A 13,317-nucleotide genomic window follows, 5' to 3' on the forward strand; every position below is an offset into this window, starting at 1 on the left:
TTTCTTTCTCATCAAATAGTCAGATCACCTTCCAAAATAGAATAATATCTATATTCTTTCCTATGACAATCAACTTTTTTAATGACCAAATTTACTTGGAAATTTCCATGATAGAGTTACACCCAACCTAACTCCAATGCCATAATAAAATTTTAATAAATATCATCAAAATGATAACATATAATTGGTTGATTGGTTTCTCATGATATTGGTTTTCTCAAGTTCAATAAATTTGTTTCATCTTGTTTGGACTTGATTGCATGTATAAATGGTACTAGAATATTGTTGAATGTCATGTGATGTTTCTTTGTGATCTACATGTTGTTTCTAGACCACTCCTATAATCTTACTCACAAATGAAAAATCTATTATCTTATACTATAAAAGATCACACATTCTATAGATTATTTAAAAGAAAAACTAGATCCTACTCATAAAAGAATAATTTATTATCTTATACTATAAAAGATCACACATTCTATAGATTATTTAGAAGAAAAACCAGATCCTACTCATAAAAGAATAATCTATTATCTTATAATATAAAAGATCACATATTCTATAGATTATTTAAAAGAAATATCAGATCCTATTAACTTGGATCTAGAATTGAATGCTAACTGAAACTAATTCCTACCTTTTAGAGTCATTACCTGACAACCTTACAAGAGATATAACTAATTCTACCAAAAATCTTCTTATCCATTATTCTTTATTTTGTTCAAACTATTATAGCTATTTCCCTCAGTTTGAAATTTCTATATACAAAAGAAAGCTCTCATTTTTTGCTTGAAAGTTTTTCCTTTCACTGAAAGAAAATAATCTACTTTTATGTGGAACTAACCTCAATTAAAGACCTCAACTCCTAAAAAATTAGAAAATCTTATGCTACTCACTCTACAATATATTCTATCTCCTATCTTAAATAATCAACTTTCCAGATGCTTTCATTTTCTTGAACACTTCTGTAATAGAGTCACACACAACTCAGTAATAGATTCACACCCAACTTTAATACCATGATGAGATATAGAGATAACACCTGAACAAAAACAAAAGATACACACAAATGAAACCATCTATCGTTTTTGATGTTTAGATATTTTCTATATCCTTAGAGATACAATCAATTACAACAAACTAAATGCCTGAGAGCTAAATATATCTAATTTACTACCTATTAGAATCATAATCTAACAAAATACTAACTGTATCTATAGCAATTATTCACAACAAATCACAACAGTGACGAGATTTAGAAATTGGAGACAATATTCAAATATAGAAGTTTACTTAATATTCACAATTGAATAAATATAAAGAAAGAATATAGTTATAGTTAGCATAAAATTTTCCAGTCCATATAGAATGTGCATGTACCATTGACAATGAGTGTTTCTGAAACAAATTATATAACTTTTCATCTGCATTTCAGATTGTAATCAAGAGTCCATATTACAGGTATACTTATTAGCAACAGTATCTATGATCATATGAGATATCCATATCTATAAATCTACTTCTACTATCCTCCAGATATCTTTAGTATGCATCAATGAATTGCTCATTGAGTATAATAGAAACAATATTGTATCTCTGTTGCTTACTTGTCCTGAAGACATGTTACTACAAAGAATAGTACTATGCCTTGGGTTGGAACTCGTAAATTCTATTCAGGTGTGCATCCATGAGACAGCAAAGCCCATGGCTCTTAGTTCTAGGAGCTTCAGAGAATCTGGGTCATGAACTCAAGCATTCTGTGTCACTAAAAACCCTAATTTTTTTTAGGTCAGACAGAAGAATCCGAAACCTAGATTTGGGATAAATATGAGAATCCATGGCTCTTAAAATCCTACCATTAAGTTGTGTCATGGCAACTGGGTTTTCCAGATGGAATTGTACATGGATTGACGCAAGTGTATGAGCTATAAATGTTCAAAAAATAATAAATTCAAGACACAAAACATTGTTCATATAGCTACCTAAACGAACACGAGAAGGCTGTGGAGAAAAACAATCTATAAATGTACTAAACATACTCCTAGCAGCTACATAATTAAATAATCTTCTGTACATATAGTTATGATAGTGGGTACAGATGCCTGCCTAAATATTCTCTGAAACCTATCATGAGCTCCCATCGGCGTTAGAGAAACTTTACAATTGAGGAAGTTAAGCAGATACTATATCAAAATTGACGGGTTCTGATAATCTAGTTTTATCTATATCCTGTTAGAAAAGCAGATAAAGATGAATGTTGCAGTATTTCAATGTGTTTGTCAAAGAGATTCAAAGCCTACCTCGATTATCTTGCAGCAGAAGGATGCTGTTTAGAAGAGGCTATTCATCCTTTGGTAGAAGCCACTGCACACACAAAACCACATGTATTGAAAACAGGGAAGAAATTAAGTCATCTCTCGAAGAATCAAAGATAACCCAATTGAGTTGTTTCTGGAAAATTATGATATCCTTTCACATTTACAGGCGGCAAATGGAAAAATACTAGGCTTAAAATATCATTGAAAACACTGATATATTGTTTAAGGAGTTGTCTGGTTGGTTGAGCTATTGGGTTTTTATTTTTGAGACATAAGTTAAATTTCTTATAAAGACATCTAAAGTAAAGTAAAACTTTTAAGTTGCAGCTTCTGGTCTTTCACGGGAGGTGATTTCTAGATCAAATTGCATTTCAAAGCAGTATTTTTTTGATCTTCCATAACTACTGTTTGAACTTGCAAGAAACTTGTATTAGCATGATGTTTATACTGGTATATAAAAAATATTGGCAATCAATATTCAGTTACAAAGAAAACAATGAAGTTGTCTATTACTAATGATATCTCATAAACTGGTCTTTTTAAACTCATTCTATCATTCCATTCAGAGAAATAATAAAACGATTCATTGAATTGATGCTTAAGGTCAATGGTAATGAACTCCGGCAAATAAACAACGTGCTATTGAATATAAAAAAGGCAAGAAAGAATCAAATCCTTGTCATCTGAATCTGTACTTGTGTTGAATAGTGATATTCTTTGAGAGTGCGTCACCACCTATCAGCAACATATCGGGTCTTACAGGTAACTGCTTTGTACTCTTCCAAATCTCAGTCAATCAAATATGAAGAAAAATATGAGTTTCTAGTTATCAAGTTGGGCTTTGTTTTCAAACAAACCGTCAATAGGAAACCATTTTTTTTTCCATTTATTGATACGTAAGCCGTGATATTTTCTAACTATCATCAACTTGCAGTTTGATTTGTTCAGTTCAAAAGAAAAGTAAGATATTCTTGCACGTACGCAAACTCATGCACCAATAATGTTTATATTATTATTATATGAGTTTATCCTCGCATGTCTCTTTCTAGGGTGTAGGTGTGAAAGTGAACGTGCACTTTCCTTGATAACACGCTTCATCAATCAGAATATCATATCAAATATCCCAACGAAAGAGGCATCTTGATCTACCATACGCGGAGAGAAACCTGGCAATTGATGCAAATTATTAATATTTTTTGTTTGTTTGTATACGTTATTTATTCATACATGATTGGGGAGAAGGAATGTGAAAAAGATCTTAAGGCTAGCCGACAATTGAATTGAATCAAAAAAGAAAGAGAAACGTTTGAAATCATAATGTATGAAACTAAATTACAGAAAGATGAATAAATATGTATGTAGAAGAAGTGGGTAAAATAAAAATGTAATTTTTTTAAAGCACAAACTCAAACTGACTGTCCCAAGCGAAGTTCAAGATCAATGTCTGCTGATGAATTGTCGCTGTCCTGACCGAGTTTTCTTGCATGGCGGTCGTCGTTCTTGCATGTTGATCTGCTTGATCCACTTCTGTGATCTCCACGAGGTAAATATGGATGGAAAGCCCCCATCTGTTTTTCTTTTCCTGTACCCAATTCGGGCTTTGATGCATTTGGGCCGCGGCGTGGCCATGAAATCCCTGTCGAATCTGAGCTGTTGGAGAGATTGTTCATGGGCGTTGTGTGATCTGATGGTGGAGGAGAATAGGGAGATATTGAGAGAAGTGTTGATGGTGGAGAGGAAGAAGGGGAGGATGAAATTGGGTTCTTTGAAGGTGCGAAAAACTCTAATGTATTAGAATGTGAATTGGGATCATCAGAGACCATGAGTGACCTTGAAGGGACTGGTACAAGAGGAGATCTTGGCAGATGCTGAGAAGATGTGATCATGGCGGAATTAGGATTAGGGTTAGGGTTAGGGTTAAGCGAGTATAACAATGGATTCTGATCCGAAATTGAGTTGGGTTCGGGCATAGGATAGAGAAAACACAAATCCTGGAGAGGGACCATTACAGGAGATGGGAAAGCTGGCGATTGAAGATGATGATGGTTTTCAGGGGCATGAGGAGGAGACTGCCTAAGCTTAGCTCGGTCTCTCCTGTGGACGTTCATGTGACCACCAAGGGCTTGAGCAGAGCGGAACTCTCTCCTGCAGAAGTTGCATGAATAGGACCTTGGAGGCCACGTAGAGCCCCCCATGAGACTAGATGTGTCCTCTGCAAAGGCCTTTGCTTCCCATGAATCCTCATCTTCTTCTACTACTCGTGGCCTCCACATCGGCCAAGGTCCAGTCATCCCCACAGCCCGCTGTATTTCCTTCTCCTCTGGTCTCAACGGAATCATAAAGTTTGCTGCCATCAATAGATTCAAAAAGAATCCAATTTGCCCCACACAAGCTGATTGCACCCTCCTTTAGACCAAAACACCCACAAAGCTCCACCTTGGCTGCAACCCCAATTCATCAACAGTAGGGAAACGCTGCTGATCAGAGCTATTTTATAGAGATAATCACACAATCAGTTGAAAATACCACCATCACCCAAGAAATCCAGATTGTTGAAATACCCCAATCACCTCAATTGATCATATACTGGGTCACATCTAATGGCACAAGAAATGGCCACAAACTTGATAGTTCAAGATAGCTACTCTGCAGAGATAATCAGAAATCAACTAGCAACACCAACATGAACCAAGAAACCCAAATCGTTGAAATGATCCAATTGCAACGGAATCACCGCAATTATTGACTGGTTCACATCTAAGGACACAAGTAATGACACAAGGAATAGCCACAATCTGGAAAATAGCTACTTTCTAGAGATAATCAGTGATCAGCTACCAACACCAACACCACCAAGAAACCCAAATTGTTAGAAATGATGCAATTGCAATAGGAATCACCCCAATAAGAGACTGTTTGACATCTACTGGCACAAGCTATAACCACAATCTTGAGGATTTAAGATAGTTCCTTCGTAAAGATAATCAAAAATCAGTCGGAAGCTCCAACAGATACCCAAATCGTTGAAATGATCCAGTTACGGAATTACCACAATGATAGACTGATTCACATCTAATGGCACAAGGAATAGCCACAACCTTGAGAGGAATAGGCTCCAAACTCAGTGAAAACCAGCCGAAGGGATTGAATCAATGTGTTCAAGGTAGAATTCCTCCAAGAACAGTAAAAACCAGCCCAATAGATTGAATCAATGATTTCAAGGCTAGTATTCCTCCAACCTCAATGAAAATGAAAAGCAGCCCAATTGATTGAATCAATAAGTTCAAGGTAGACTTCCTCCAAGCACAACGAAAACCAGCCCAATTGATTGAATCAATGAGTTCAAGGCTACAATCCCTCCAAGCACAATGAAAACCAGCCCAATTGATTGAATCAACGAATTCAAGGCTAGAATCCCTCCAAGCTCTATGAAAACTAGCCCAATTGATTGAATCAATGAATTCAAGGTAGAATCCTTCCAAGCTCAATTAAAACTAGCCCAATCGATTGAAATTCAAGGTAGAATCTCTCCAATCTGAATGAAAACCAGCCCAAGTGACTGAACCAATGATTTCAAGGCAGAATCTCTCCACCCACCTAAAGCCTCCTCACCTTTGTATGTCTGAGAAAGAACTACAATTTCTCAGCCCTGGAGGAAGTAGAGGATTATGGAATTCTAGCTCTTTTCGAAGAACTGGGTGTACCTTTTCTAAGGAAATCTGTGTACCGGCTCTAAAAGAGAAAGGGTACTATATAAGGCATTTAGATAGAATCGAGAGAAGAAGAGATAAATGTGGGTCCAAAGAGTGTGACCCAAGAAGTTTCCTTCCCTTGGGTTAATCTCCCTAACAAATGTGGAGTTGATTAAACCTTGGCATTTAGCCGCTAACTTGACATTAAAAAATTTGGCTTATAGCCCTTGGAGGAATAGAATTAAGCCGGCCATGCAGTTGCACTGCAATGCAACTTTCGTGGTCAGTCGAGTAAGGAATAATCACTGAGATCGACTACACAAATTCTTGTCTTTCTTCATGTCCATATTCTATTTGCTCTTCCTGCACTACACGACGTTATGTAACAGAAACCTTGACATTTGCCGCATGACTTTTCCTTACCAAAACTTCGGTTTCACCATCCATTATAATAATCAGAGTTCACATCTTCTAATGTAGATTTTAGGTTTGAATTTAAAATGCAGAGCACCATACATTATTGAATTTTCATTGAATTTAAGCTATTCAAAATTGTCGTCTACATTTGATTAATATTATATTGAAGACCGGGGAGATGCATTGGCAAACCATGATATTATTATATTTAGATTATGATAAGACTGCAAATAGAAGTCTATTATGATATATCCCTAATTTAACTTGGTCTGAACATTGAATCATTAAAAATTGCATATTTCACCGTTTTATACACGGCTTACAACTGTATAATATGTATTATTATTCCATCCCATCCCGTCACTTTGATTGTTATAAACATCAACATAACGTTTTCAGTACGGTTTAACATAACATATCAACACAACATTGATCATATACAAGAAGATATATTGTTTTGCCATGACCAGCTATACATTTTTGGCCTACTTCAACCTTGTTTCCTTCACCAGCTTGGGATGATCGAGCTATCATTACACTAATCACATTCCTCTTTCATTTAACATTGCTGTCATATTGTTTAATAATGCTGTCCTTCTAAAGCAAGGACGAACCAAGGGATCTTTCCTTGTCATTTTAATTGGGTATCTAAACGCTGCATTCTTTACTTGTGTCTTTCCTCAACAAGCTATCATTGTTATTACGAGAGAAATATAATACCATCTTAGTCTAATGCATTTCAGTTTGTCTTGTCATGGATGGAGACTTTTGAAATTTCAATATAGTGAGATTGATTCTAGACTCCAACCATGGTTTCACACTTTTCCAACGTGTATCTCACATTTATCTACCAAGTGTACGTAAAGGATGTTTCAAAGTTGTTTATTATGGTGTGAAAGAAAGGAGAATAGTATGGCTTTTATTTTCAACATTATCCTCACTCATTATTTAAAGGATTAAAAATAATTTGTATTCAATAATAATGGTTAATTTTTCATTAAATAATTGACTTGTATATCAAGATAATATCTATTTGTAAAATGAAACTCATTGAATGTTCCATATAAATAAGACAAAATTTTACTTGTGTTTATTTTAAGGTGCAAATTTTGAATCAAATAATAAGTCTTAAAATAGAAAATCCTTATGTAAATCCTCTTCAAGATATTATTAGATCTCATTTCTATTATCATGTGTTTTGATTTACTATTTATTACTTTGGCTTATATACATGACTATTGACTTGACCTGAGTTATTTTTAAAACTTTAAGTCTAACCTAAAAAAAAATTAATTTCAAAATTCAAAGTTACACCTTACCAATGATCATAACACACATTTGTGTAAGAACGGTTGTATTTTAAGATACTCACTCTACTAATAATTCATTTGTAAATATCAAGGACATGTTAAGAATGTAAAACTAAAGGAAAAATGAAATAATATCTAGAGCATCATAGCTAAATTTTTAGAATAGTAAATCATTGTGCATCATTCTACATTCATTGAATGTTCACTTATTGTATTTGATCATTGTTCCAAAATCATTGAATTTATCCAAATAGATTTTTTATTAAAAAGAGCATAAACCTCAAGATTTAGTAGATTCTTCAAAGTTGTTTGTAAGTATTGTGTGTCCTTATAAAAATTAAGATATCAAGGTAACAAGGAAATTAATATCCAATGGTACAAGTTGAAATTTGGCTCCATATATCAAATACTTCAACATTGAGATCACCACCATGGGAAGAATCCTCAACTAGAGAAAAAAAATTAAAATAACTTAATGAAATTCCCTTGACTTCTTATTTATATTTATCTATCCAACTCATTTTTTTAGGATGCTTATGTGAATTTATGTTTTTATTTAATTATAGTTTATTTTCCTTACATTTTGGTGAACTCAACTTTATTTCATGTCCTAAGTTTATTAATTTTTAGTAAAGTTTTGTGTGTGTGTGTGTGTACACACACACAAAGTCCTTTGTTTTTAGCCTTTCTGCATATGCACTATTTTATAAGGTATATATCTCTAATATTTGTGACAATTAATATTTTTTAATAACTTTATGTAATTTCATCATAGAAATGAGATTATGTTAGCTATGGGAGATTTTTTCTACAAGGTGTATTATTTCCTTCTTCATTGATATAGTTATTATTTTTACTTTTCTCTAATATATTCTTACATTATGTATATCGCATACCTTGTGTTGTTTTTATTTCTCACATGGATACTGATAGTGATGTTCTTAGAAATAGTGATAGTATTCCTTTAAGCACTTTTATTTTAAACATTTTTATTAATGTTATATCTTAGATAACATAGATGAATGTGATAAATATTGAAAATACATTTTGTATGATGCATTTCTAGCTTCCATCATTATATATCACATTATGGAATGCCTTATTCATATGTTGTATTCATCTAGATTGTGCATCTCCATGACTTACCTTTCATGTCAATTCATGTTGTAGGAATGTAACTACTTTCATGTCCTAAATACTACATAGAGTTATTGTATGAGTAGATATACATATAATAAAATTGATAAAATAGATATTTCTCAAAATAAATATAGTAATTTATTTTCTCCTCATTAGTCAATTTCACCCCCATGAACTTTGATAGGTATGCAATTTAGAAAAGCATAAATCTAGTCAATGGGAGTCCCAACATGCTATTGGTATAGAGTCACATCAACTTGAGGTGAATATTAAAAATTGTATAATTTTAAACCTTTCCCAATTTGAATGGTGATAATTTTACAATATAACATTCCAAATATTTATGAGTGTGTCTTGACATATTTCATTTGTGAGATAAAAATATGATGTTCCTTTTGCTAAATCTCCAATCTAAGACAATAATGAAGTAAATTTATCATGTTAAGTATTTATTTAAAGATCATGCTTGAAAATATTAATTATGTTGTTTGGGTTTCCTATGATCTTAAGATAATCTACATATAATACAAGTATGGTAATTTGTGTCTCAACCTTCTTGATTTTATAAATAAAACCATGTAGTAAAAAATTACTATCTATTTTGATGTACCATGCTCGAGGAGAATTTGTAATCCCTTATAGAGACTTGATCTAATGACATACCTTGTGGATATTATTCCCATTTTAATAAATTATTTGAGTTTGACCATGTAAACTTCTATTTGATAAATCCTCCATTCTTTTTGTGTAGCTAATAAACACGCAACTCATTTTTTATTTATTTTTGCAAAGGGTGAAAAGGTCTTTTCATAACTGCTATATTCGTGTTCAACATATATCAATTTGAAAAAATATATACTTTATATTTTTTATGGACTATGTACACTATTTTATTTTGAAAATACATTTTCAACCTATAGGTTTCTTACATAAGGGAAAATCAACAAGCTCCCATGTTTCACTTTCATCAGAGATTCATACTTGGCATCTATGGCATCAAGTTTAGTATTATTCTTAGCCAAATGAAGAATTCACCTCATTTGTTTTGTAAAGTTCTTACTCCTACAGATAGGTCTAGAAGTGAAATTAGGCAAAAATCTCTTGTGATAGTTTGAACCCTTTTAGGATGTGGAAACCTACATTGATCATAAGAATAACTCTCCAAAATACCTATATCAACAAATAATTTTCCTTGCAACTCACCTTCATCTTCTTGTTGATAAGACTTTTGAATCACACCATCTAAATAAGAGAGTTTTATTTCAAGATGAAAGATCTATCTCATGTTGTATGGAGCCAAAACATAAGTCATCAAAGGAAACATATTTCTCTAATAAATATTATGTTCCTTAGGGTCCATGAGCCAATTTAATATTTTGAGGTTATACAATAACCCAAAAAGGCACACTAGATTGTCTTCAAATCAAGCATCGTATTTGTATGAGCTATGATATGAATATATGTACCACAACCAAACAATCAAATATGATATTGATTATCTCGAACCACTTAATGGTCCTTCTTGTGTCTTATTTTTTAAGATCTTCGTGGGATCTCTAATAAGTAGATATGTATATATTTATGGATTATATTTTCCCAAAAATCAATCCTCTAATTTTGTCAGAATAATGGTTTCTTAAATTCCTAAAATTCCTAAGGAGGTTTCTCATATCTAGTCGATGTCCTTGCCTCCCTATGTTAAAGACCAAATTGGAAATGATGATTTTTTTTTTTTCTAAAGATGATACTCTTCCTCCCATGGAAGAAATGGGAGTGGTTAAGGAGTTTACTATACCTTCAACCCTATAGTTCCTAGGGACAAATTTGTTATTGCATCAAGTTCTAATAATGACAAGGTTAATGCAACTTCCCTTATGGATTCTTCTATGCTACTTCTTAGTGACTTCATCTGGGAACAAGGGATTAATTTATCATGTGGACTATTTAAGATGGAGTGGTTGATATCTTTATGGTCATTATGCATTGCTTCCATGATGTAAAGGAGATCAAGATTAATCAACATATGTTTAACAATATATTTGACTTACTAGAATCTTCTTCCATGGTGAAGGATGTCATTTTTTCTACTGGCTTGAGTGGTTGTGGTAATAATGGATTCAATACTAAGGAGTTTGGGGGTGCTAACTCAAAGAGTTGGAGGAAAGTTTCTCCAATTTGGAGAAAAGGAATATGGGATTAGAAGAAGATCTCAAATGTATTAGAAAAAATATTTTTAATATCCCAAAGGCCTCAACTAAGCACTTGAGATTCTTGTTTCCAAGATGGAAAACATTGGAAATGAAAATGATATCATTAAGCTTTTTGATGATAAGGATAGCCCTATGGCGACCATGTTTTTCCCTAGCAAAAGGACTTAGAAAACACACACAAGAAAGACAAGACTACTAATAAAGAGGTCATGGACCTCAAGAAAGTTGAAGATTACATGGAGAAACTCAAGAGCTCGAAGCTATTGAGTTTCTCAAGAAAAATTCTTAGTTTTCACTCAGTGCATGTGTGCCTTTTTTTCCTCTCTATGTTGGTTTTATATTAGTGTATGTCTCATTGTTTTCTTTTCTACGTCGTACTACCATATTTTTTTGTTTAGTCTTGTTTGGGTTTCAATTATTTATCTTTTTTAATCTTCTTGTAAAGGTTTAAGAACCCCTATAAAATATGTTTTCCCATAATAATAAAATAGTCCCAAAACCACTAGTGTACCACTTCTAAGACCAACTTAATCCCTAACTCATAATTATCAAACAATATAGTGAAATGGGGAAAAGCAGTCAATTTAAAATATAAACATCTTAGTTATTTTAAAAAATCACTTAATTGTTTAGGTCTAATATAATTTACTAAATTCTTGTTTGAATTATAAAAAATAATGTTTGTATAAAATCTCATGCATATATAAAAAAAAAATTTAAATAAGCATTTAAATAAAATCTCTATGCATGTCAAAACACCACATGTTTAATAATAAAACAATGATATTGATTTTTCAAATGTAAATATAAATAGATCCATTAATATTTCTTTTTTATAGATAAGAGGAAATTCCCCATTTCATTAATTTAAAAAGTATTTCAATGACCTTGTTGAAAGTGTGAGCACCAAGGGGGAAAAATGAGGTTAAGAAAACCCTCGGTATACCCAAGGATCAGAGTCCTATATACCTATAAAAGCCCCCACTAGAGGTTTAGAAAAGGTAATTACCTCTTTTACAAGAAGTATAGGGGGAATATCTCCATATTACAAAGGTTTTGAATAAAATACTTGTGAAGATGCCATTATAAGCAGACCCAAAAGGGTCATAAGAGTAGGCAACCAACTGAGAAAATGCCAACACACTAGAAATGTGATGCCCAAGTGGTCCCCAAGTCACCTATCATAGGAGGAAACCAAAACCCAAAAAACTAGCTCCACAAGATGTTAGTATCATTGAAATAATCAACAAGATCATACTAGAAATATCGAAACAGATACTAAAAGAGATGGCCAAAAACCCAGAGCTAACATTGTATAAGTGGATGATAAGAAAAAAAACCTTCAATTAATAAATGAGATATGATTATGACCTATCCCATAAACTGAAGAAATTTGAATAGAAAAGTACTCCTAGCCCATGCCAAACCGGTTTAGGAAAAAGATTTAAGTGGCCCACAAAGCCAAAGTAATGTCAACTCTAAAGGAGGATAAACATCTGCATCATAATAAACTACCAACTAAAATATAATTTTGAAGTAAGAAAGCATAGAAGATCACTAGGTTATATGAATAATAATTCCCCGAGCCTCATCATACCAAACCATAACTACTTTAGTGCCAATGAACAAAGAATAATAGACCATGCTTAAGGCAACACCATCCAAGAAAGAACGTTTATGGAGTTAAAATAATCATAGAGTTTCATATTCAAGTTAGACATGAAAAAAAAAACCAATTAAGTCTATATAAATTTATCAACGAAATGGGACATCTCCAGAGAACTGTGGATAAGAATCATAGTCAAAGAAATATTTTTCATAGTTGTCCAATTAAAATAAAAGTCACTGAGCCTCTTCGAATGAAAACTTAGGTTCCACAGTACCATCAATCAAATTACCAAACCATAGTAAAGAAACCAACCCACAAAAAGAAAACTTGTCGCAAAAAAGTGATTGCAAAGAATCATATTAAAATTAAAAGAGACACTAATTAAGTCTAGTTAAAAACTATCGATAGAGTTATATATTGCCAGCTAGAGAAAATTTCTAAACACAATGACTAAAAAGTTCAAAAAAACTAGGAAGAAACTAATCAGCCTTAAAGGCTTCACAAAGTTCTTCAATGGAAACCCAAAGGGTTATATCATGAAAAATATTTTCCTCCTTAAAGTATTTGTCTAGCCAGTCCTCACCAGCGAGATCTATCACAGAGAAAAAGTGAAGAAGGAAG

At 32.8% G+C, this 13,317-nt stretch overlaps 1 protein-coding gene and 1 pseudogene across 1 annotated transcript; one reads left to right on the forward strand and one right to left on the reverse strand.

Moving 5' to 3' along the window:
• Positions 1 to 2,800: 2,800 nt before the first annotated feature.
• Positions 2,801 to 6,027, reverse strand: LOC149563018 (C2H2 and C2HC zinc fingers superfamily protein). Its single transcript, XM_089826457.1, has 2 exons — positions 3,725 to 6,027; positions 2,801 to 3,484 (listed from the first exon to the last, which is right to left on the reverse strand). Exon 1 carries the CDS (start codon positions 4,670 to 4,672, stop codon positions 3,725 to 3,727), a length of 948 nt encoding a protein of 315 aa, XP_089682583.1. The 5' UTR covers positions 4,673 to 6,027; the 3' UTR covers positions 2,801 to 3,484.
• Positions 6,028 to 6,262: 235 nt separating this feature from the next.
• LOC149563019 (uncharacterized) overlaps positions 6,263 to 13,317 on the forward strand; it is a 91,512-nt pseudogene continuing 84,457 nt past the window's right edge.

This window comes from Cupressus sempervirens, chromosome 4 (genome assembly GCF_028749045.1).
Source record: "Cupressus sempervirens isolate cs-2001-9-10 chromosome 4, ASM2874904v1, whole genome shotgun sequence".
NCBI classification, from domain to species: Eukaryota; Viridiplantae; Streptophyta; class Pinopsida; order Cupressales; family Cupressaceae; genus Cupressus; species Cupressus sempervirens.

Coding starts and splice junctions, on each gene's coding strand:
- LOC149563018 (XM_089826457.1), bottom strand. CDS start 4,672: ATGGCAGCAAACTTTATGATTCCGTTGAGACCAGAGGAGAAGGAAATA.